This window comes from Neomonachus schauinslandi, chromosome X (genome assembly GCF_002201575.2).
Source record: "Neomonachus schauinslandi chromosome X, ASM220157v2, whole genome shotgun sequence".
NCBI classification, from domain to species: domain Eukaryota; kingdom Metazoa; phylum Chordata; class Mammalia; order Carnivora; family Phocidae; genus Neomonachus; species Neomonachus schauinslandi.
In genome coordinates this window covers 101948843-101974782 of record NC_058419.1, presented here as the reverse complement: position 1 = coordinate 101974782, position 25940 = coordinate 101948843, and the positions used below count along the sequence as shown (strand labels likewise).

The following is a 25940-nucleotide window of genomic DNA, read 5'->3' as shown; positions in this document are numbered from 1 at the left end:
TGAATTATATCTCAATATTGTTTTAAAAATGTTTATATAATCAAGATTTTGAACAAGCACCATTTGGGACATATTCAAATGCCGTCCTTTAAGATTTACTTAGTGGATGTGATCTTTTCTTTGCTCATGTTTAATTTGTAGGGATCCCTGGGGCCACTCTAACTCAGAGGTATTAATTCATTAACTAGAATGGCTAGTCCAAGGTAGCCTCCAAAACTCTGAACTTGAGTTGACATTATATTGTGTCCCCTCCCCCATCTTAAGCTTCTCCAGATAGGAAGATTACAGCAAAAAATGCAGGCATGACAGGCATCTTTACCTTTCTCCCTTGGCCTTCTCTCCTGCCCACAGCTTTCCAGCACATTCTGACTGTTTCAGGTTCAGAGTAGGTGAGGGGAAGAAAAAGATGTTGTTATAAAGAGCTTGCTGGGCCTAATGGCTATTTAAACATGTGTTCCCTCTTTCCTCTCCTCTCTCTCTTTCCCTCTCCTCCTCCCTCTCTCCTTCCTTCCCACCCTACCGTTTCCTTGACCCAGGTGGATCCTTCCCTGTCCTTTGTAAAGAAGACTGGTGACTCTGTCCTTCTCTCCTAAAATTCTATGCTTCACCTCCAGGTTCTTGCTGCTGAGGTTCCTCCACTCCTTTAGATGGCCACTGGACAGAACTTAAGTTACTTCTCCATGTTGGCTGTTTGATGTGTGTTCCAACCTTAGGAAGACCATATAATTTATTGTCCAAACTGAGATACTTTTGTGAATAAAAGGGAACACTATTAATAACTACAGTGCAACAGTGGACTTAAGATGAGACTGTTCTGGACTGGTAAGTCTTACAAAGACCAGTACATAGAAAAACACTCACATATCATTTGCCCCCAAAGTTTTGGGACACAGTCTCATCTATCCTCCTGTGGCAGCTGCTTTGCCCCTCTCAGGCATGAGGTAAACTCTATAACTTTATTTCTCCCCACTTCAAAGAATACCTTCTGTAGATTTTTGAATAGGTCCCATAAAGATGGAGATGATGGGTCATAACCCCCAATTCTTCCCCAAGGAGGCAGACAGTAGCTCTTTCCGAAGAAGTATCTGCACAAAAATCCTACCTCTGTGCTTTTATAAAACATTTCTAATCTGAACGTCAGAATTTAAGAGTGAGGAGCAGATGCTTACCCATTTCCTCTGAAAATCTCTATTTAGTGATTTGTAACTCACACTAGTATTTCACATCTGTTGTAACTCGGTGCCTAGTTCCAACTTCAATTTTAACATCTTGTTTCATGTATATTCTTTTTTTGGTCCGCACAAATGTTCAAGTTATTTTTGAAATGTAATGTCGAAAGAGGTTATTTGGTGGTTAAATGTGGCACAGGCTTTGACATCAGAAAACCAAGATTATTAGATTTATGACTTTAGGAAAGTGACTTAACTTCTTGAAGGCTTCACTTCATCCTCTGTAAAATGAGGATAATAATAGTTCCTACTTCATGGGGCTATTATCATAATCACGAGGGATCATTTATGTAAAGAAATGAACACAATACTTGACTGTGGTTTGGTGTGCAATATGTTAACTCTTATTATTACTGTGATTGTTATTGAGATCTGTAGTAAACAAATCGTAGAATAAAAAAAGAAAAAAATTAAACCAAATGGCATGAAATGCCACAAGTTATTTTTCAGGATACCATTCAAAGTCTTTACAAGCAGGACATGCAGTTGAGAATTCCTCAACCACAAAATCACAAAAATATCTGCATAGATTTAAAGGATAAACCTGGCTTATAACAGTACTCAATTAATACTGGATGAATGAAATTATATAACTCTTTACTTTAGCTATTAGGTAACTTCACAAAGTATATTGAACCATAATATTACTCTATTACCACAAACTTTCTGTCTTAAAACACAGAAATTTATTCTTTCATAGATCTGGAGGTTCCAAGTCTGAAATCTGGCAGGATCACAGCTTATCAGAAGAAATAAGCCAAACAGAATGCTTGATTTTATGTGTTATTCTAAACCGATAGACTAAGCTTCAGGTCTTGTTGGCTCCCTTCACCTTTTACAGAGCAAAGGACAAGGACTTTGTGACAGCTGTTTTTCCCTTTTATTTTTTCCCCCTCTATGAAAGTATATTTAAATTATAGATGTTGAGCTTATTAGAAAAGTGTCATTGGTAATTTAGCTTTTAAAAAATGCCAGGTAATCAATAGGATATATAATTTTTAAAGTATTCTTGATTCTGTTGTAAGATACACATATGTGAATAATCCAGTTAAAAATGGGCAGAAAACATAAACAGATATTTCTCCAAAGAAGACATCCAGATGGCCAATAGACACATGAAAAAATGCTCATCATCACTTATCATCAGGGAAATGCAAGTCAAAACAACAATGAGATATCACCTCACAACTGTCAGAATGGCTAAAATCAACAACACAAGAAACAGCAGGTGTTGGCGAGGATGTGGAGAAAAAAGAACATCGTGCACTGTTGGTCGGAATGCAAACTGGTGCAGCCACTGTGGAGAGCAGTATGGAGGTTCCTCAAAAAGTTAAAAATAGAACTGCCTTATGATCCAGCAATCACACTACTGGATGTTTACCCAAAGGATACAAAAATACAGAATCAAAGGGGTACATGCACCCTGGTATTTATAGCAGCATTATTTACAATAGACAAGAGATTGAAGCAACCCAAGTATCTATTGATTGATGAATGGATAAAGAAGAAGTGGTATATATATATATATGCAATGGAATATTATTCAGCCATAAAAAAGGATAAAATCTTGCTATTTGCAATGACATGGCTGGAGCTAGAGAGTGTAATGCTAAGTGAAATAATTCAATCAGAGAAAAACAGATACCATATGATTTCACTCATATGTGGAATTTAAAAAGCAAACATGCAAAGGGAAAAAATAAGAGAGAGACAGAGAAATTAAACAGACTCTTACTTATGGGGAAGGAACTGATGGTTACCAGAAGCGGGGGGCATGAGTGAAACAGGTGATGGGGATTAAGGAATACACTTGTCATGATGAGCACAGGATGATGTATGGAAGTGTTGAATTAATATATTGTACACCTGAAATGAATATAATGCTGTATGTTAACTAACTGGAATTAAAATAAAAAGTTAAATAAAAATAAGATACACATGTGTATGTAAATAGTTCCAAAAGCATAGGATAGCTACAGACTTTTTGCCTGTTTATGCAAATGTATCTGAATTACATATTTTACTCTTTTTTTTATAAACCTGATCTCTAGAGCCAATTACCTGTATTAAAAATTAATATAACCAAATCATTCTGCTTTCTGGCTTTATCTGTGAATAACTTTGTTTTGTTTTGAAAGATATGCACAAGAATATCAGTAGTTCAAATTATAATTAGCTAAGTACAAGTATATGCTTTTATTATAAAGTGGCTTTGGAAAATTTATTCTATTACTTTAAAACATAGGTGAGAAGACTTGTCTAGGTTTAGAAAATATGTGTGTGTAAATAATGATATACATTTTAAATATTTCTATCAGAATATAGACCAATATAGTTTTTTGAAGTTTAAAATTCAGTTAAGCGTTATCAATCTTAAATTTTAAGCTATGGATTATTTTACCTAAAGCATTGTCTGAAGAACATATATTTATAAAATGACTTATTTACAAAGGAAGAACAATTATTATTCTCAACTTTAAATGAAAATCAATAGCAGTAAGGGAATATAGTACTGGCTAAAAGAGATGCCTTGCAGTTCATGACCCTTGAATTTATGCTCATTACGTGTGACTTTGGGAAAGTAACTTAACCTCAATTATCCTCAGTGTCCTCATCTGAAACATGCAAGTTATGATAATGATATATGTATTACAGGATTTTTTCAGAATTAAATAAGATACTACACACAAAGGCCTTAATTAAATGGTGTCTGACAAAATAATTTACAGATATTAATTATTATAATTATTCTACCTCATACTAAAATTAGTTTTTTAAACATTTACTGATATACCACTTCCTCTGGATTGTGGTTCTTAAGGACAGAGAGACTGTATCCTAGTACCTTAATAATTTTATTTAGGCTTCAGTGGTTAGCACGATTTCTGTCCTTAAGGTTTGAATAAATGCCTCACTGAGTGAATGAATAAATTGTTGGCTGAGTTAATTATAAAGTGCATGAGAGGCATATGAATGTAACTTTTTTAGGAGATGTTTACTTCTAGTATTGTATGGGAGATATGTATCTGAGCCAAATGCATTTAAACACAGAATGCTATATTTAATAATTAGTTTAAAAGTGTTAAATTATGCGTTTTGATTCTTTACATTTACAGGAAGTTTCTGTTTTGATTCTTTACATTTACAACTTTGGCAAGGTTGTTAAATATTTGCTTTTGATTTTAGACAATAATTTGCTTACAAAAAAAGCTTGTATTATTTAAATTATCGCTTTTTCACAAACATTTTCTGTGTGATAACTCTCTAAGGAACTAATGTCAGAAATATAACTCAAAATATTACAAAAGAAATATACTGACTTAGTAACGGAGCACTTCAGGTATTGGTTGCCTATCCACAGATACAGATGAAGCAGGACATCAGTTAATGTTATCACTGTTTGGTCTCTCTTCCTCTCCTTCCTGCTCCTCTCCGTGTCCTATCCCTGTCCTGTTCTCCATTTCTCCATCTCTTAACTGTTCTCTCTCCTCTATGTCTCTGTTGGCTACATTTTCAGTCAGGCTATATCCTTCTAGTGACTAAAATGGCCCCTGACAACCTCAGGCTTATTATGATCCCTGGTTCCCACTGCCCCATTTCAGGAAATGGTAGGTTTTGTTTGGTCTGGCTTTGATTGCATACTTTGATTATATGCCCATGCTTGAACCAACCCTAGTGACCAAGGAGATGTAGTACTCTGATTGGTCAGTTTGGGGTCATATGCCTGCCCCAAAGCCAGGGATAGGATCAAGCACCTGTGCCACATGGACTGAAAATCGTGGTCTATTCTCCCAAGCATATACTGGGCAAATGCAAACATAGACACACACACACACACACACACACACACACACACACACACATTTAAATAGCTCCTCTCACTGTGGTAATGGCCGTCTGAGAAAAATGGGCAAGTCTTTTATAAGAGAGGCAGCCTGGTGTACTGGAAAGATATAGGAAGCAGATCATTTTGACTCCTTTCCCTTCTGACTATGTGCTGTTAGCCAAGTTACATAATTTTTCTGAGTTTCCATTCCCTGACTGTTAACTGGGGATAATGTACAAGATTGTGATGAAGACTAAATGATATGACGTCAAGAACCTAATCTAGTATTTAGCACATATTAGACATTCATATATATGTGTGTGTGTATATATACACCTATGTGTGTGTGTATATATATATATATATATATTAGATGTATCATAACTTGCTCTTTTTAAATTTTGAGTATAGTTGATACAAAATGATACATTAGTTTCAGGTGTACAACAGTGATTCAGACTGTGTCACCACACAACAGTACTAAGTTATAACTTACCCTTTGACAAAAGTACTTTAGGATTCAGAAAAGGGAATTCAAGAGTGCAAATGGGGTGCAAAATTTGGAGAAATATCATACATACCCTATTTATAAAAATAAACTTTTTTATTTTATAGCTGTTTTGGAAATGCAGAATTATTATAAAAGTTCAGAGAGTTTCTGTGTACCTCACATCCAGTCTCCCCTATTTTTAACTATTTACATTGCTGTGGTAAATTTGTCACAGTAAGCCAACACTGATATATTACTACTACTACTACTACTACTACTACTACTAAAGTCAATACTTTATTTAGATTTCCTCAGTTTTTCCCTAATGTCCTTTTACTGTTCAAAGATCCCATTCAGGATACCACATTACATTTAATCATCATGTCTCAGGCTCTTCTTGGTTGTGATAGTTTATTATATTTTCCTTGTTGTTGATAATGACTTTGATATTTTTGAATAGTACTGATCAGGTATTTTGTAAAATGTCCTCAACTGGATTTCTTAATGTTTTTCTCATCAGATATTTCTGGGCCCACTATAGGGTCAGAAACTTGTCCATTACTTTCAACACTCTAGCTTTGCCCACTGTCTATCACATAGTAGGTGCTAAATAGATAGTTGACAACTGAAAATATGCATGTAGTGGTATTGGTTGCCTATCCACTGTTCTTTCCCTTCTTCCTTGCCAGCAAGAGCCTACTTTATCTCTTTTTATTTATTTATTTATTCATGGTGAACTTCTGAAATTCATATAACATAAAATTAACTGTTTTAAAGTGAACAATTCAGTGTCATTTAGCACATTCACAATGTTTGCAACCACCACCTCTATCTAGTTCCAAAACATTTTCAAACATTTCCAAAAAAAAATGTCCCAATTCCCTTCTCCCCAGCTCCTGACAACTACCAATCCAGACTCTGTCTCTCTAGATCTACTACTTTTTTGATATTTAATATAAATGGATTCATACAATATGTGACTTTCTGTGTCTGGCTTCTTTCCCTTACCATAATGTTTTTGAGGTTCATCCACATTTTAGCATTTATCAGTACTGCCTTCCTTTTTATGGCACAGACCTACTTTTTTTATTCAGGATAGAAATGCGCCCAGCTTAAAAGAAAACTACATTTTCATCCCTTCCTTGTTCTTAGTTGTGGTTATGTGGCATTGGTCTGGCCAGTGAAGTCTAGGAATTCCTGGATAGGGTTTCCAGGCAACTTCCCTACAGGGATCCGGTTCAGCTGGCAAGCACCCTTTTGGCGATTTGCCTTTTCCCTTCTTCCTTCCTGAAACAGAGCCACTACAGTGAGAGGTCTAGATCTAAGGAACATAACACAAAGATAATAGAAGAGAAAGCAGGAAGGAGCTGGTGTCTCTGAAGACACAATGCAGCTGCCATACTAGATCTGTAATCTGTACTCAGGGCTTCTTTACATGAAAAAGAAAGGAGCATCTAATATACTTAAAAATATTGGTATTACAATACATATCTCACTGTGCATTAGAGATCCAGTTAAAGTTAGAGATATTTCCCGACCAATGAGTTTATTGTAATTCTGAACTTAGGTAAGAATTTTAAAATGTCTACTTAAATCATTGTTTTCACCACTGTCATTCTTCGCTTAGGACTGTTTCTCTTCACCTAGTGTGGCAGACAGAAAAAGGCTAGAAAGGTATCTCTGGAAGTGGAAGTGAGTTAGGTATCAGCACACTCACAGAGACTTCATACGTGGTCCCCCGCTTTCAGGAAATAGACTCCAGATGTCCATGGCACCGCTACAGCCCTGACTAAAAGGTGAGGAGGCTCTTTGTATGTGCTGACATCCACTAGGAGAGAAGGAAGTGCTATTATTTATGGAGTTATAATCTGTTGATCTTTTGTTAAAAATATATGATGAATGGGTGCAGATACAGAAAGCTACGTAACACACTTATTTAATGTATAAAAAGCCTAGAACGTATGGGAGACGAAATAGGATGTGTGCTTGAGTATAATCAAGCGAACAGTTGAATGTTAGAACTGTGAAGAGAATAATGATGACTACAGTTGAAGGCAAAGATGAAACAATGGAATCTGAAAGACAATGAAAATATAGTGGTGGTTTTGAGAAGAAAAGTTGAATTGAGGCAAAGGGGAAAATGTTGTTTTGATAGGAGGAAAATTTTCAATTACATGAATAAGAACTGGAACATGGAGCATGCTAATAATATTCAAATGAAAATTGTGAGAATAGTGAGAACAATGTTGGGGTGAAAATAAGTTAAAAAAATTGTAAAAGGAAATGAAAAATGTGTACTGATGCACCATAATTGCTGTGATTTTTATTTTTTGACGGTTGCTTTAGGATAAACTTTCTGACACTGGGAAGTGATAGGAGCTTAAATCTGAGGACCAAAATAAGTCATTCTTTCAGATGCATTTATTGAGAACCTACTGTGTTTCTGGACTCTTCTAGGCATCAGAGATTAAATTGTGAATTAAAAAATATGGCTTTTGCCTCCATTTGTCTTAGGTTCTAGTGGGGGAAACAGTAAACAAATAAACAAGTGTATATCTGAACAGAAAATAATAGTGTCACATTTTCCCCAATTTTAATTCCATGCAGTAGTAAGACCACAAAATAAAATGAAGATAGGTGTGATTAGAATAGAAAGGCCAAGAGTGTACTTTTTTCTTTAAGATTTTATTTATTTGAGAGAGTGAGCAAGCAAGAGAGAGAGAGAAGGAGCAGGGGCAGAGGGAGAGGGAGAAGCAGACTCCCCACTGAGCAGGAAGCCCGATGTGGGGCTCTATGTGGGGAGGGATGCAGGCTCAATGCGGGGCTCAATGTGGGACTCAATCCCGGGACTCTGGGATCAGGACCTGAGCTGAAGTCAGATGCTTAACCGACTGAGCCACCCAGGCTCCCCAAGAGTGTAAGTTTTTTGAGGATGAATCATTTAACAAATACCCTTGCATCTGGCCATTAGTGATGCATTTGGGCAGCTTTGCCTTAGTCACAACAAAGGACAGACATTAGCAGAGGAAGATATAAAAAAAAAAAAGGCAGATATACATCACAACATGAAGAGTAATTTAGTCTATTTTCTAATTATATATCAGTTTTTTAAATGTAAACATGACTTAGAATGTAGACTAGTATCACCTGAATAACTATGCTAACATGCAGCTTAAAATAATGATGGTAATAATACATTTCTCTTTAAGTTCAAGTAAACACTATTAAAAAAGCACAAAGCAAGTGGGCTACACATTGTCAAAGAAGCAGGATAATGGGGCACAGTAACTGGGTCATGGGTCCCAATGTTAACAGAGAATGAAGCCTTTTTTCTTTCTTGTGGTATAGATTTTCAAACAGATTAACACTGGAAAAAGTCCCTTAGACAGCTCAGCATCATCACTTCTGGAGGTCTTTCTTATCAGTGCCTGATGGAGATGACAATTCCTAAACTGTCTGCCAACAAGTGTTAACTACGTAGGTAATCAAAACAATATACTTGTTGATTCCCCCCCCACACATTTATCATTTAAAATGGAAATAGCTTTGGGGTGCCTTGGTGGTGCAGTCGGTTGAGCATCTGACTCTTGGTTTCAGCTCAGGTCGTGATCTCAGGGTGCTGAGATCAAGCCCCGCGTTGGGCTCCATGGTCAGCATGGAGTCTGCTTAACATTATTTCTCCCTCTGCCTGTGGTGCTCATGCGCTCGCTCATGTGTGCTCTCTCTCTCAAATCAATCAATCAATCAATCAGTTTTTTAAAAAATGAAAATAGCTTTAACTTTTTCTGGATGATGAAAGAAAAAACAAACTCATTGGAAAAATACAGAAAATGCCCATATTATTAATAATGGTTTTCTCCCGTGGTAGGATTTCAGGTAATTTTTGCTTTCTTCTGTTTATTTTCCATTATTTTTTTTCCAGTCAGTTAGGGAGAAGCTGAGCTACCATAGAGGAGACAAAATGGCTCATGAGTAAATAGGGCTGGGGCACAGAAATGGTACAGATGTTCTAGCCCCTTTTCTTGGGATTAAGATTAATAGTTTCTTTTGCTCCCAAAGAACCCCTCTAAAACTGGGGCTACCTGCTACACTTTTGTTTACTATTATTCCATAAAACCAAGCCCATAGTAGAAACTCAAGAAATAAAATACCTCATTGATTTTAGAAAATGTCTAATTTTCTGAAAGTATGAAAGAGCTTTATCTGATAGAGATATGGCAAAAAGCATACTATGATGAATTTCAAGTGCAGTAAACACTCCCTCATATACTAGCCAGCCTTATAATATTCTGTGAGAAAAGATTGATTTGTATTGTTTTACATCAGAACATCCATATATGTATGTGCATCTCTGTGTGTATAGTATTCATTTAAGAGCCAAACTTTCCCAACAAACATCAGTGAAAAACTTTTTTTAATTAAGCTTTCATTCTTGCCCCACCTTAGACACACACACACACACACACACACACACACACATAGGCGTAGGTGTGTAGGTAGGAAAACAAGAGAGAAAATTCTGTATTAAGGATACTTCAAAAGTGGGTTAATGTAAATGAGCAGAATGCCAAGTACATGAAAATTGACATTTATTAGCACACTGCATGGAGATATTTTCAAAGCTTTGCCATGTATATGAAAATATTCCATTTTTATGCCCATGTTTTCATTATTCAGTAACATGCATTGCTTTCTGTTGTTCCCAAAAGCAAGTTGTAAATCTGCTCAGAAAGTTTCACTGATCTGGGATTTCAATCTTTTGCAGTTGACATGATCATTTCATTTCAACCAGAAAAGTAATTCAATGGAAATGAGTAAGAATGAATAGAAATAGAAGATCATATATCTTTGAAATTAAAAAAATAATAAAATTAATTATTCATTTTAGGGGCTTTTTTTTTACCATACTCAAGTCCATATTTTCATCTATGGAATTAAATTGTATCATCATAAACATGAAATATATTTATGTTCACAGAAAGGGAAATTTAAAAAGCCTCATTCATCTATTTACTCATCTAGCTGCTTAGTTTACATAAACATTTGCCTTGATTCACTTTCCTTTTTTTTTTACAGCATTTATAATCTTCACATATTTTAAATTAGACAAATAAAACAAATCTATTTTTGTAAAAAAAATTTTTTTAATAAAATGCACATAGAACACCGTAGTTTTTTTTGGCCACTACTCATTTCTACCCTCTAACTTCTCCAAAGGTAACCATAGTTTAAGACTAGAGTACAAGCAATCAGATATTTCTTACTGAAATTGTATGAATTGTTTTGCAGATTATGTATCTTGGAGGTTTCCCCATGTCAGGCTCAGCTCATTCTTTTTAACTGATGAAGAATGTTTCACAGTTACACGACACAAAAAATGTATTAAGCTGTTTCCCTATAGGTAGTTGTTTAGGATTCTCCAAATGGTACACCATTACAAACAATGCTTCCGTTCTAATCCAGGATTATGCCTCATTGTACACGTAAGCAAGTATTTCTTTGGGATAGATACTAAGAAGCGGAACTGATAGGGTACAGGCATCATTAATTTTAATAGATACTGTGAAATTGCCCTCCAAATGTCAGTACCAATTTACTTTCCCACCAGCAGGGTATAAGAATTCATAGGCCCCCTATCTTTTAGAAGCAATGAAAAGAGAAAATGCTATCGATGTGTTATTTTAATATGTGTTTCTCTCATTTGTAGTGAATTTAGGTTTTCATAGACGTACTGGCTTTTTTTTTCTTTCTCCTTTTTGAGATGCCTAGTTTACCACCTTTGACCATTTTTATATTGTTTTATTTTCTCATTGATTTGTAGATAATATTTTGTAAACTGTTCTTTTTAATCCTTTTAAAGATTTTATACATTGCAGATATTTTCTTAGAATGTGTTGTTTTTACTTTGCTTAGGTTTTTAAAACTTTTTTAAATTTTATAAGTTTAATGTATCCATCTGGTCTTTCATGTTTCCCTCCGCCCTTGGGGTGTGTTATTTAAGAAAGCCTTCCAGCCTTCCTGATCCCAGTGTCAGAATCTGAAGTCAGGTACATATTTATAGCTTTTTAAAGCATTTTGATGTATCATCAATCTAGGATTTATTTTGTGAATGGTGTATGATAGAAAATGGTGTATATATGAACATGTATGTATGTGTATACATGCATAACACATGACAGTTTCTTTGAATTATTAAGTCACATTACAAATCAAACAATAGAATATTATTAACTCAATTGGGCAGTTAGCAAGAGTTTTATATTTCTTTTCCCTGTGCTTTTTCATATTTCCTCTAAAATAGGAATGCGACTTTCTGGCTATTTGAGTTATCACCAAAATGTATTCCTTCTTGTTTATTGAGACCAGCTCTGTTCTTTGATTTGAACTTTAAAAGAAGAAGGAATGGACCTAGAGAGTATTATGCTAAGTAAAATAAGGCAGAAAGACAAATACCATATGGTTTCTCTCATATGTGGAATCTGCAAAAACAAAAGAATAAACAAACAAACAAAAAGCAGAATCAGACCTATAAAAACAGAACAAACTGAAAGTCTCCAGAGGGGAAGGGTGTGGGGGATGGGCAAATAGGTGAAGGGGAGTGAGAGTACAGGTTTCCAACTATGGATTATGGAATATGTCATGGGAATAAAGGGTACAACATAGGGAATAGTCAATGATATTGCAATAGCACTGTATGGTGACAGACGGTAGCTACATTTGGGGTGAGCAGAGTGTAACATAGCAATGTAGCATCTGCTATGTTGTGCACCTGAAACTAATGTAACATTGTGTGTCAATTATACGCAAATAAAATAAATAGATAAACCCCCAAAGAGTGAGAATAGACCCATTTCTTCTCTTTTTTTGTGCTTGTCAAGATCTTTACATAGGTGTAGTCAGTATTAAAGGAATGCCTACCTCTTTTCCTTATAAGGTCCCTTGTGATTAGATTGGGCCCACATGAATAATCCCAGCTAATCTTACCATTTCTTGAGCCTTAATTTAATCCCATTAGTAATGTCTCTTTTGCCCAGTAAGATCATTTATTCACAAATTCTGGAGATTAGGATATGGACATCTTTGGGGAGTTGGTATTCTGCCCTCTTGCTTGTCACCGTTCCAATTCACTTGTCCTCATTGTAGAGGTTTGTGTGGGTGAGGGGAGTGGTAGGAGCTGGGAGTCTGCTTCACTGCCTTCAGTTGAGATTAAGTTTGTGCTTAAAAGGGAGAAGTTTCCCTTAAAAATGTATGTGGCTAAGCAGGCATCATGAAAAATACTTTTAACATTACCCCTGAATTGAAGGATTTTATATATCAAACTGCATGATAAATTAAATGAGTTATAGTTTGTAAAGCAGTTATAACAGTGCCTGAGCATAGTAAGATATGTGTATCTATATATTGTACTTGTTAAATAAAGCCAAAAATATAATGCCCACAAGAAAGGGAGTTTTACGCTGAGAATTGATTTGTACATATGATGTATCTTCTTAAGTGAGAGAGCTGATGGATTTTGTGAACTACTTTTCCTGGGGTTTATTAAACCTTCACTGTTGACTTTCAGGAGGAAATGCACCTTGGCAGGTTTATCCAGTGGTGGTGATGATTGTGTATGGACTATACACTTGTCATATTTTTTTGAGAATACCAACTTAAAGAATGAAATGTATATACTGAAAAGCGGCAGTACTAATTGGTCTCTTATTTATTTATTGAACACTTACACTGTGCCTGATGCTACAGAGCATCAGTGACTCTTGCTCTATGCTTTTGATATAATAGGGTGAATTCTTCTGAGTATGCAAATACTTATAATACAAAGTGGACTACACTGTGGCCTAAAGAAAATATAAATAAACATCTCTGAAGGATTATAAATGACTGGAATCACACATGTAAAGATGTCTTGGAGTAGGTAATGTTTGAAATGAGTTTTGACTACAAAGGTGAAAATTAGAGGCACTCCAGGCAAGGGCTTAATGTCACTTAAGATAGATAGAAAATCCAAGGATATAAAGTCAAAAGCTTTGGCAGAAATGGAGGGTGTTGTACCTATGATCACAGTAAGAGAGAGAATGGAAAAGTTCAGTGTAGCTTTCAGATCACATCCCATTGTGAGGGGGTTGTACTTAATTCTGTAGGAGGTAATGAATTTTGAAGAGGGAGATGTGTCATCCAGCCTATTTTTGAGAAAAATTGATTTGGCTGTCATATATTAGATAAATAGAATGGAGGTGAGATCAGAAGGAGGGGTAATAGTTAACAGCTCATTACCAAATGGCCTATGTGAGAAATAGTGAAGGTTTGGACTAGGAGAGTGGGAAAGAACTGGAAAGGAGGAGGTGGGTATAAGAAACATTTTGTAAAGCAGAATCCACATGATTTAGCAACTGATTAAGGAGGAGAGGGAGGGGCCCATAATGACTGGTTTCCTGCTTGGATGACTAGGATAATGTAGTATCAGAATAGGAACAGGAAATTGGGTAGATGATATATTCTGGTCTTTAACTGAATGGATTTAAGATACTAGAAGAATTTTGTGGACGATTGTTTCAAGCCATTACTTGAAAATGAGACTGGAAGATCCAGGAAGAGTAAAAGAAAGAAGGAGGTTTGGGAGTTTTAATCTAAAACAATCATAGGATGAGGGAGGGGACTTTTTCGCTCATTTAGTTTTTGAACTCATGTGCTCTTTCCCATATCTGCCACATGGTTATCTAACCTATATTTAAACTTTAAGTCCATGACGTCCTGAGGCAGGCATTTTTGTTTGCATCATTCAGTTAGAAATCTCTTCTTTATTCTGAGTTCGCCAGAGTTCCTTCCTTTTGAGCCAAGTTCTGTATCTTGGGACCCTACCCTAGAGCAATTGCAGTTCTTCATTCTTACAAAAACTCTTCTGATATTTTAAGAAAGTTATAATGTCCCTGTTTAGTCTACTCTTCCAGTAATGCTGGGAGTGTAAATGGGGCTCAGAGGCGATGTAATATCTTTATGCCTTCTTTGGCTCAGATCCTTGCTAGAGTTTCCCAGCTACTAATAAACCCACAGAAAACAGAAAACAAAATTTGAAGGGGCTCTACTCTCAATACATCTAACATGCATAATTGAATTTAAAGCCACCCTGACAGGAAATCATTAGGGTCTCCCTATGGACAGATTCCTGGGGACACATGTCTTCCTCTGTCACCTCTCCCACTTCTTATGCTCCTATATTCTTTTATAGGCTAAATATCTCTCGTTCTCACAGTGATTCATTTGACAGAGCTTCTAGTCACATCACTCTCCTTTGGTCTAACACATGGAGAAGAACAAGACTAGCCCCTCTCTTGGTCTAAATGTTGTGATTTTTTTTTTTTTTTTTTAGCTAAAATTAGTTTGGATACATCCCCCAGATGGCTCCTAGTCCCATGCTGCCACTGTTGTGGCAGCTGTTAAATCTTTTGCAGTTGGCTGTGTAACCAAATGGAGGCTCTTCTCTTCATTGATGTTACATTTTGCCCTATTATAGTTGACCATTAAGCTGCGTGATCTTTTAGATCCCAAATTGGTCATATTTATCAGGTTGTCTTCTGTATTTCCACTTAGGTCATTGTTCACAATGTAGAATGGTAAACCACTTATATTTAGGGTAGAGTCCTTTTGCCTAGCAGTATTCTTCCAGTTTAATAGTAAGTTGTCAAAGATCTGGGAAGGAATTTGGAAGGAACTTCACTGAAATGGCATGCATATAAAAAAGTGCTTTTAAAATGAGATGGCACTGATGTTTTAACCTGGATTTACTTACATATATATGTATGTGTGTGTGTGTGTATACATATATATCACTAAAATATATACATGTATAAAATATATACATATCACATATCATAGGTATATATCACTAAAATACATATATAACACTAAAAGTATATATATAACATATAACACTATTTTTAGTGTTATTTTTGGGGGGCACCTGACTGGCTCAGTGCTCAGTGGGTGGAGACTGCAACTCTTGATCTGGGGATCATGAGATCGAGCTCCACGTTGGATATAGAGTTTACTGAAAAAAACAAACAAACAAACAAACACTGTTTTTGGTATTAAGAGCTTGGGCTCTTGAGCCAGCAGACCTGAGTTCAAATCCTGTTCAGTTATTTACAGTTTATTTCTTCTCTCTGAATCTGTTTCCTTAGGTATCAAAGGAGGATATTAATTTCTTCTTCCAAGGATATTGTGAGGGTTGAGGAGATAATGTGTGTAAAACCCTTAGTACCTTGTTTGGTACATAAGGGCTTGGTTATTATTTCTCTGGAAGTCTGATTACAGAACAAAAACATCACATTTTTATGCTCTTTGCATTCACTTTGGCACTGAAAAAATTATAAAATTAAGTACTTGGGAAGAAGCTTCTAACATACATGGCCAGCATTCTGGTTGTTTTGTTTTGTTTTTTCCTGAAAGTGGATTTTGATTTGCTCTACCTTCTTCCTGTCCTTTATATAAACAGCAAAACATTCATTTTAAGGGTGACTAATGCCAAGGATGCAGTCTAGAAATCTGTGGCATTGGTGTCCTTACATCTGGCTGTTATGAAAGCTAACCTACCATCATCTGTGACCCTCAAGATCCATCCCATTTATAATGAGTATTCCATTACCCATTTGTCCTGGCTCGCCCTGAGTAAAGGATGTTCGAGAGATGGTGGTCACTTTCCTATTTTAGTGACTTCCCCCTTCCCACCACTGTATGCTTTAGTGCTATTTTCTCATTAGCTGTACTTAATGTGATATTAAACCTATCCCTTGAGGTTTTAATTTTTTTAAGTTTTTATTTAAATTCCAGTTAGTTAACATGCAGTGTTATATTAGTATCAGGTGTACAATATAGTGATTGAACACTTTCATACAATACCTGGTGCTCAGCACAAGTACACTCCTTATATTTTTCATTTTCTGGAGGTTCGAAGAATTGCTTTATTTCAAATTGGCTAGGTAATTTTTGTAGACAGGTATAGAAATATCCATATATGCTTTATGCTTGTCTTTTATTTCTTTGTTTTAAAAGTGCTGGTTGATATCCTAAATCTGTATTTTCACCACAGAGAATAGAGAGAGAGAGCTACTCTCTGTTCTTTCTCTTGATTTTTGCTCAAGGCCCCTTATTTCCTTTTGTGCTTAGTTGCTTTTTGTTTGTTTGTTTTTTTTTTCAATGAGCTGATCATTTTCCTTGGAATATTATTTTTGTGGATTCTCTGGGGCTTAGGATGAAGGAGAACTTTTTTTTTAATGTTTTATTTATTTATTCATGAAAGTCAGAGAGAGAGAGAGAGACAGAGGCAGAGGGAGAAGCAGGCTCCCCGCCTAGCAGGGAGCCCAATGCGGGACTCAGTCCCAGGACCCTGGGATCATGACCTGAGCCGAAGGCAGATGCTTAACCACCTGAGCCACCCAGGCGCCCCGAAGGAGAACTCTTTTAGAAAGGATTTCCATTTGCCTTGTCAGGTGTCCAACGTGTGATACTCTGGGGTCACTATAAATTAAATGAAATTCATGGCTTGAGGTTTTTGAGGGACTCAGTAATAAGAATTTGTAGTGTAAATCTACCTTAATGATGTGTAAGGATTTGGGGAAGGTCAAGTTTAGTATGTTTCATCATTTTCTTGAGGGTGTAGCCCTTAGCTTTACTGGATGGGGGCTCTCTCCAGTGTGTTATTTAACCGAGCCCCCTGTCCAGTTAATGCTCTCAGGGAAATATCCTCAGTTTTCCATTTAATTCTTTGAGTTCTAGTTTTACTTAGATTCTGGCCTAGGAATCTTATGAAATAATTCATTTTGAGGGGAAAAAACAGTATTTTTACTTATTTTCTTTTTTTAATTTAAATTCAGTTAGCCATTGTTAGATTCAGATGTAGTGTTCAATAATTTATCAGTTGCATATAACACCCAGTGCGCATCACATCACGTGATTGAGGTAAACTTATGCTAATTGGCTAGAATTCTTTTTGCTTTTTTCATTTTAGATTCTTGCTATAGGTAAGAAAGGATTGCATGGAGCCGTAGAATCAGAAGGTAAAAACCATGTCTACTCTTAATAATTCCAAAGTTAGAAAGCCATATTTACTATAGTACAACTCTGGAATTTAAAAAAAATGTTTATGATAATAAGTTAGAGTTTAAATAACTGACTCAAGGTCAGGCAACTTATAAATGGTGGAAGATGGATTTAAATCCTATCTACTTCACCTTAGTACCATGCTCCAAACCCTTAAACACTTCCAACAAGTGGTAGGGGTTTCCATGATTCAGGGTTTAATAAACTGGCCAACTCTTTGTCTTCAGATCATGCTAAAACTGTAAGTTTTTAGATTCACTTAAATGGTTTTTAGCCATATAAGTCTTGGGGCACAGATTAGTCAGGAATTAATTATAAGAGTCAAAATTAAAACAGTATTAAGCCATATTAATTATAGCTCCCATATCTCAATCTTTTATATTTTTGTTTCATTTTGCGCATAAACACAAATTTAATATTTTTAACTTTTTATTTCTGTCAAAATAAATTTTTAGTGATTTTCATGTTGTTGGGTTTATTGTATCTGGTTGAATTAAGGATTTTTTTTATTTGAGTTTGCCAAGCAAAGCACTTCAATCAAAATCCAAAAGCTTATCTCTTTTGTTTCCTATAACTTCGAACAGTGACTGGCACATAGTAGTTTCTCAATAAATATTTATTGAGTGAATGTGTGGGATAAATATACACTTATTATTAAAATTGATTTGGCTTTTACATGTTTTTTCAGCTACTAGACCAAGGAAAAATAATTCCTTTTTGAAGAAATGCTCAAATCCTGATACGTCTGTCTTTTTTTTTTTTATTCTTATGTTAATCCCCATACATTACATCATTAGTTTTAGATGTAGTGTTCCATGATTCATTGTTTGTGCATAACACCCAGGGCTCCATGCAGAATGTGCCCTCCTCAATACCCACCACCAGGCTAACCCATCCTCCCACCCCCCTCCCCTCTAGAACCCTCAGTTTGTTTTCAGAGTCCATCGTCTCTCATGGTTCGTCTACCCCTCCGATTTCCCCCGCTTCATTCTTCCCCTCCTGCTACCTTCTTCTTCTTCTTTTTTTTTTCTTAACATGTATTGCATTATTTGTTTCAGAGGTACAGATCTGAGATTCAACAGTCTTGCACAATTCACAGTGCTTACCAGAGCACATACCCTCCCCAGTGTCTATCACCCAGTCACCCCATCCCTCCCACCCCACCCCCCACTCCAGCAACCCTCAGTTTGTTTCCTGCGATTAAGAATTCCTCATATCAGTGAGATCATATGATACATGTCTTTCTCTGTTTGACTTATTTCGCTCAGCATAATACCCTCCAGTTCCATCCATGTCGTTGCAAATGGCAAGATCTCATTCCTTTTGATGGCTGAGTAGGGATCCGAAAGGGTATGTGCACCCCGATGTTTATAGCAGCAATGTCCACAATAGCCAAACTGTGGAAAGAGCCAAGATGTCCATCGACAGATGAATGGATAAAGAAGATGTGGTATATATATATACAATGGAATATTATGCAGCCATCAAAAGGAATGAGATCTTGCCATTTGCAACGTCTTTTTAATAGAGTATCTTTCTAAAGCTTCTGAGTGTTTAAGGATGTTATTGAATATATGTCATTAATGCTTAACAGAAAATCTATTAAATCTTAAGACATTGATATGTACTGGGGCGCCTGGGTGGCTCAGTTGGTTAAGCGACTGCCTTCAGCTCAGGTCATGATCCCGGAGTCCTGGGATCAAGTCCCACGTCGGGCTCCTGGCTCAGCGGGGAGCCTGCTTCTCCCTCTGACCCTATCCCCTCTCATGCTGTTTCTCTCTCTCTCTCTCAAATAAATAAATAAATAAAATCTTTAAAAAAAAAAAAGACATTGATATGTACTATCCCACATAATGTGTTTTCCTAACTGATGATGATAAAAAAAATTACTCTCAGGATGAAAAAGTATATGGTCTCCTAAACATAGCCAGCTACAACTGACCTTCTCTTTAGAAGTTAACTACTTATTGACTGATTTTGGATATCTTAAGATGGAATAACTGGGAATGCTAGAATCTAGCTCTATGAGACTTCCATCCTCCAGAAGCTAGCTCAGGCACATTTTCATGTCAACAGCAGAGGTGTAACAGAGGAAGAAGAGATGTGTAAGTACTGATTCAAGCTCCTGCTTCATGACTTGGCCCATGCAGGTCACATAGCAGACTGAGACTCAGAGTGGAGGTTACATGGCAAAGGGTATGGATATAGGCAGGAGTGAAGAACTGGGACCATTAATACAACCAACCTACTCTACAGATCTAACTAATTGAATCTGGTCTCATAAAATATGTCTGGCATTTCCACTATAACCTTCTGATCCCTTATCTGAAACTGAATCTTAAAAGAGTCTATCTTAAACACACATACATGTGCACATGTGCATACACACACACACACACTTTGTTCATTTTCTGCTTATCTTATACTTTTTGCTAATGCAGTTCGTTAGCTAAAATATTTATTTCTCTAGAGACTAGCAAAAGAATAGCAGGCTTTTAATAGAAATAGCACATGGAATGAAGTTCATGTTCAGTATACAAGACAAATATTATCCACATGGCATTTATCAAATAAAATTTGTGTGTGTGGACATTTTATTTACAAGCATACATTGCAAGAAAAGCACATATTTAAAAATAAAAATGACTTGATCATTCTACAAACATTCCAGTTGCCTATTATAATGAAATTGTGTGTTAAGTGTCATTCTTAAAGCAATGGAGATGGCATTTGCATATCAGTTTAATTGCTTTTGATTAAACATTGAAAGATGAGAGCCAAGAGAGCTTATTAAGCTGAAATGAGGGCAAATGATAAAAAAGTGATATTACATCAACACTACGTCTGGATATCTGTTGCTGTTTCCATTTTATTTTTTTTATTTATTTTATTTATTTTTTTTTTAAAGATTTTATTTATTTATTCATGAGAGACAGAGAGAGACAGAGAGAGAGGCAGAGGGAGAAGCAGGCTCCCAAGGAGCAGGGAGCCCGATGCGGGACTCGATCCCAGGACCCTGAGATCATGACCTGAGCCGAAGGCAGACGCTTAACCATCTGAGCCACCCAGGCGCCCACTGTTTCCATTTTAAATCCTAAATTGCAATGTTTCTTAAAATGATCATTGAAAGCCCGTTTCGAAATACAATAAAAAATTAAAAAGTTAATGCATAAATTGTGCTTCATAAATACAATTTGATTTCAAAGCCAAACTAGTTTTCTCTACTTTGTTGATCTTTGTTCTTAATGTACTAGACTGTAAGCTTTTGAAAGACATTATGTCTCATTTACTTTTGTGTCTTAAGGGCTTTGACATAGTCTGTCCTGTAATAGATGTTCAATAAATGTGTGTGAATAAATGACTGAATAAATGCAAGGTAGGGTGACCCCCTCATAGTCACTGTTAATGCATTTTAGGCGAATGGTTGGACACTGCTGGTTTTGATTGGTTTTCTCCCTCTTTGCCTCCGGGAATCATCAGTCATTAAACATGTAAAGTCCTTCACCCACCTACGGTGAAGTAGGCTGTGTGGAGTGGGGCATGTGTAAGGCAACTTCTTTTATAAATCAGGGGGTTTCACATTGGGATGTTTGATTTGGGCTTAGACTGGAAACTACCATTTGTTTTCTGTGTCCACAGCATCAGAAAACTAATCTTACATCATTTTATAAATCAACGATAATGCATAACTCATTTATTTGCAGTAGAGAATGAGCACCACTTCCAAGTGTCCTTGTTACCAGAATTATTTCATGTTTGTCATCCCAAACATAGCACCCCAGTCTAATAAAACTCCATCAGACTACTATCACATGCTAAAATAACAGCTAAACAGAGACAGGAAAACACTGTTTTATTTGCATAGATTAAGTGTATGCCCAGAATTCAAAACCTTTAAGAAATACAAATGCACAAGAAATGGGGTAAGTTGAAATAAAAAGGAGAGTCTTACTGACTTGTCTTCTTCTTGTTCCTCAGTTTGGCCTTAAAACTTTGTAAAAGAAAATTTTTTTGTTATAATTCATCAGAATGACTTATGACTGGATCATAACTTTAGGAATATTTTCTTGGTTTAAAACCAAGAAAACAAAAAAGCTGTATTTAATTTTCTTGTTTCTTACGTGTAAGTATGATTTTAACCTCTGCTTAAAGAGAAATTACATTCAAATACTGATAAAAGAAATTACATTCAAATACATATCCGATTTTTTAGAGTAATAGCTCCAATTTAGTACTCTTGGTGTTTTAAAAAGACTATTGTGATATTCAATATAGAGAATATAAATATGTATTACATATATTAATGATTATATAGAGAGCAAATTTTTAACCAATTAAATAAAAATGCTAATGTTATGAAATTCATGCAAAGTAATACAATCTATGTTTGAAAAAAAGAAAAACCCAAAATCTGAAAAGGATACTTATTTCAATGTACATTTTCAATTCTTATTTTTCTTTATATTTACTACTATATTTGATCCACAAATAAGCTTGTGAAATAGTTTAAAGGCGACTGTAGTAAGGGATGATACAGAAATAGACTCAGATTCCAGAGCTCTGGTACTTAGGCTAAGCATTGCAGTACAAGCACAGAATAAAAAGGAGTTCCTTGTTAGGGTCTCGACCAAAACATGGAAGCGAGGAACAACCCAGCCCATCAGGAGCAACAGTCGTTTAAGTACTACCAAAGTCACAACTGTGAATGGGGAAATGGTAGGAAATGGGAAGGAGAGACAGGCCAAACCCAGGCTCATATAGCCAAACAAAATAGTTTGAATTTGATTCCACAGATATGCACATGCAGGGAAGGGTATTTGCCAATGCACTATGACACATGATGAAATGTCACGAATGAAAATGTTTTATCAGAAATCTATTTGCTAGTGTCAGGACTCATTCTGCCCCCCACTTTTTCATACTGTTACCTTACATTGGGTGGTTGGTTGTTCAGCTGTTAAGAAGGAAGTGTGACTCTACTTCTGAAACTAGTAACACACTATATGTTAATTAATTGAATTGAGATAAATTTTTAAAAAAAGAAGGAAGTCTGAGAATTTCTCTAAGAATCCCTCAAAGCCCACAAGTTGGAGTAGAAGTCATTAGGTATAAGGGTATGCAGATAGATTTTGTTTTGTAAAGTATTTAAAACTACTTGGTAATTAATTCAGTTACTTTGTGAATTATTCTAACACCAAACAGGAAAGGCACTGGTAGGCTCAGAGAAATAAATGATGCATGCCATCATACTTGGACATGTAAAACGAAATGATGCTTACCAGTCATCCAAGTAGATGTCTGAAATAGCAAATATTACAATAAAATAAAGTCTTTTAACAAAAAGAACTATTTAACAAATATATTTTTATGATGTTTTCAGTAGCTCATTCTTTTGAAGCAAACTTCAGAAACTTTGAGTGATATAAATCTTTACAGTTACATATAGGTATTTTATTATATTTATTTTTAAAGATTTATTTATTTGAGGGGGGAGAGGCAGAGGGAGAGAAGCAGACTCCCTGATGAGCGTGAAGCCCGAGGCAGGGCTCAGTCTCAGGACCCTGAGATCAGGACCTGAGCTGAAACCAAGAGTCAGATGCTTAACTGACTGAGCCACTCAGGCGCCCCTACATATAAGTATTTTAAAAGTATTACCCACATTTATGAATTTACTTAAATAGGGGGAATGTTTAATGCTATCGTAAAGGTAAAATGCTATCGTAAAATATATTGTTTAGGAGCTGCAGAAATCATTTTTAATTAGCAGCTGTCTTTAAATATCACAAATATTTATATATTCTTTTCCCTATAATTCCCTGTTGTCATTTGTTTCATCAGTTCATCTAAACCTACCATTTTTCATTCACTTGACCATTGTAAGTCAAGAAACTTTTACCTTTTCTCTCTTGTGATTATTATCTTGTCTGGTGGGGACAAAATAATTGAGACAGAATAGAGGAGCAAGAGGAGACAGCAGGTGCATTTGTATCTTATGTAATGTTTGCAAAATAATAAGCACCACATGAATAATGCATTTGAAGAATATTGTCTGGCAAATGATATCGAGTCATATATCCAAATCATCCCCCAGTTACTGAAGAATGAATTACAAGTGCCTAATGCATCCAGTTTTATCAGAAAGAGTGGGGCATCTGGGTAGAGTAAAAGGGCTACTGTTTATTGAATAGAGGATTAAAATCTCTGTATCTTCATCTGCATCTATGTCTATAGCTGTACCTGTATCTCTGTAATTTTGAAAACCTAAAAGGTGTGTGTGTGTGTGTATACACATACATTGAAAAGTCTAGTTTTGGTTTTGTTTTTTTTTTTTGAAGAATTAAGTTCCTGTGGCTTATATGCCATTGATTCCAAGGTTGGCTTTTATGAAATATAACGAAACTATTATTTGTACTAATATTATTACTATAGTTTAAGCTTAAATATTTAGGTTTATTTCTTTCAGATATTTAGTATTTATATTAGTTAAAATTAATTTAAATTTAAATTTCAATACTTAATGTATCTTACGTTAACCTTGACAATAAACTTAAGAAGTAAATATTCCTATTAATATTTTACAGGTAAGGAAATGGAGACTCAGTGAATTTAGGAAATAGGCTTAAGGTTAGTAAACTGCAGAGCTAGGATACTGACTGGATGGTAGCTAACATCAAAATCCATTCTTTTTTTTTTTTTTCATTAAAACATTTCCCTGTTTTTATATAAAAAGCACTAGGTTGTGCTTCTATATGGTTTGTATACCTAGCAATGTAAAATACTGAGACATTAAAGACAAAGATGAAGTAAATACTCAGAAAATCTTTGCTTCAATGTTTTTTTGTTTTGTTTTGTTTTTTAAAAAGAGAGAGAAGTAATGCAAGACCTAGGATTTTGGAGTAGTTGATGTACCTTTCCTGATTTTACCTCTGGACTGGCTCGCGGCCTGCTGGCCCGGAGGCGGCCCAGCTGTCTGCGCGGCCACTGTCATGACAGCCACGGGGCCCTGCAAGGTTCTCAAGGGCTGTGCCTGCGGCGGGGCCGGCGGCTGCGAAGCAGGGGCCGGCAGCAGTGGGTGCGCAGGGCGAGGGCTGATCTGCCGGGGTCTTCTCTGGCTCTCCGCAGAGCCAAGCGGAGCCAACAGCGCCGCCTGGGGCTGCAGAAAACTTCCTGCTCCAGGGAGGTTAAGGACAATGGCTTGCTGAGCAGATGACACTGTTCTCTGACTGGTTGAACCTCGTGCACTTGAACCCTGTGGCACTGGCTCCTGAGGACCAGTACTTGTGGGCTGTTGACTAGTAGTTGTGGGTTGTTGGAGTTGTGGTTGGGGAATCAACTGATAGAGCCACTGCTGCTGAGGCTGCTGCGGGGTGTTCAAAAGGAGCGAACCTTGTGGAAGCCCCAGTAGAGTTACTGGACTGATACTGGAGGCATTATTTAAAATAAATTGAACACCTACTTGAGAAGGAATCGGCGGTGCATCAGGCACTGCATTTGGTGGCTGAGCTCTTGAGGGTAGGGTACTGGGCTTGATTCCTGCAGGAGCTATGGTCCCAGAGGTAGAGCCCTTCCTGGGACTGGGACCTCTCCCCAAAGCCTGGGCTCCACATCCAGGGCCCACCACTTTGATGATGTTGTGGCCCTCAGAGTTGGCCATCCCTGGGGTGGCCAGGCTTCTCTGTGATGAGCTGGCGGTGGACAGGGAGGCTGCAGGAAGAATGTTAACTCGATTCACTTTTACAGAGGATTTCTGGGAAGGGGCCATGACCCGGGTGGCCAGGGTTCTTTGTGATGAGCTGGTAGTGGACAGAGTGATTGGAGGAAGCACGCTAACTTGAATCACTTCTGCAGAGGATTTCTGGGAGTTGGCCACGACCCGGGTGGCCAGAGTTCTTTGTGATGAGCTGGTAGTTGAGAGGGTGGCTGGAGGAAGCATGCTAATTTGATTCACTTCCACAGAGGATTTCTGGGAGCTGGCCATGACTGGGATGGCCAGGGTTCTTTGTGATGAGCTGGTATTTGACAGGGTGGCTGCAGGAAGCATGCTAACTTGAATTACTTCCGCAGAGGATTTCTGGGAATGGGCCATGACCGGGGTGGCCAGGCTTCTTTGTAATGAGCTGGTAGTGGACACAGTGGCTGCAGGAAGGATGCTAGCCCGATTCACTTCTGCAGAGGATTTCTGAGAGTTGGCCATGACCTGGGTGGCCAGGGTTCTTTGTGATGAGCTGGTAGTGGACAAAGCAGCTGGAGGAAGCATTCTAACTCGAATCACTTCCATAGAGGGTTTCTGGGAGTTGGT

General features: G+C 36.7%; 2 protein-coding genes across 2 annotated transcripts in view; one reads left to right on the top strand and one right to left on the bottom strand.

Annotated features, from left to right (window-relative positions):
- Positions 1-25940, top strand: part of IL1RAPL1 (interleukin 1 receptor accessory protein like 1) — a 665379-nt gene that overhangs the window by 66024 nt on the left and 573415 nt on the right. The window lies entirely within an intron of this gene.
- Positions 24525-25940, bottom strand: part of LOC110584248 (transcription factor SPT20 homolog) — a 3221-nt gene continuing 1805 nt past the window's right edge. The window contains exon 2 of the mRNA XM_044911892.1: positions 24525-25928. Coding sequence (XP_044767827.1) covers positions 24525-25928 — 1404 coding nt within the window. The remainder of the gene's footprint in view (positions 25929-25940) is intronic.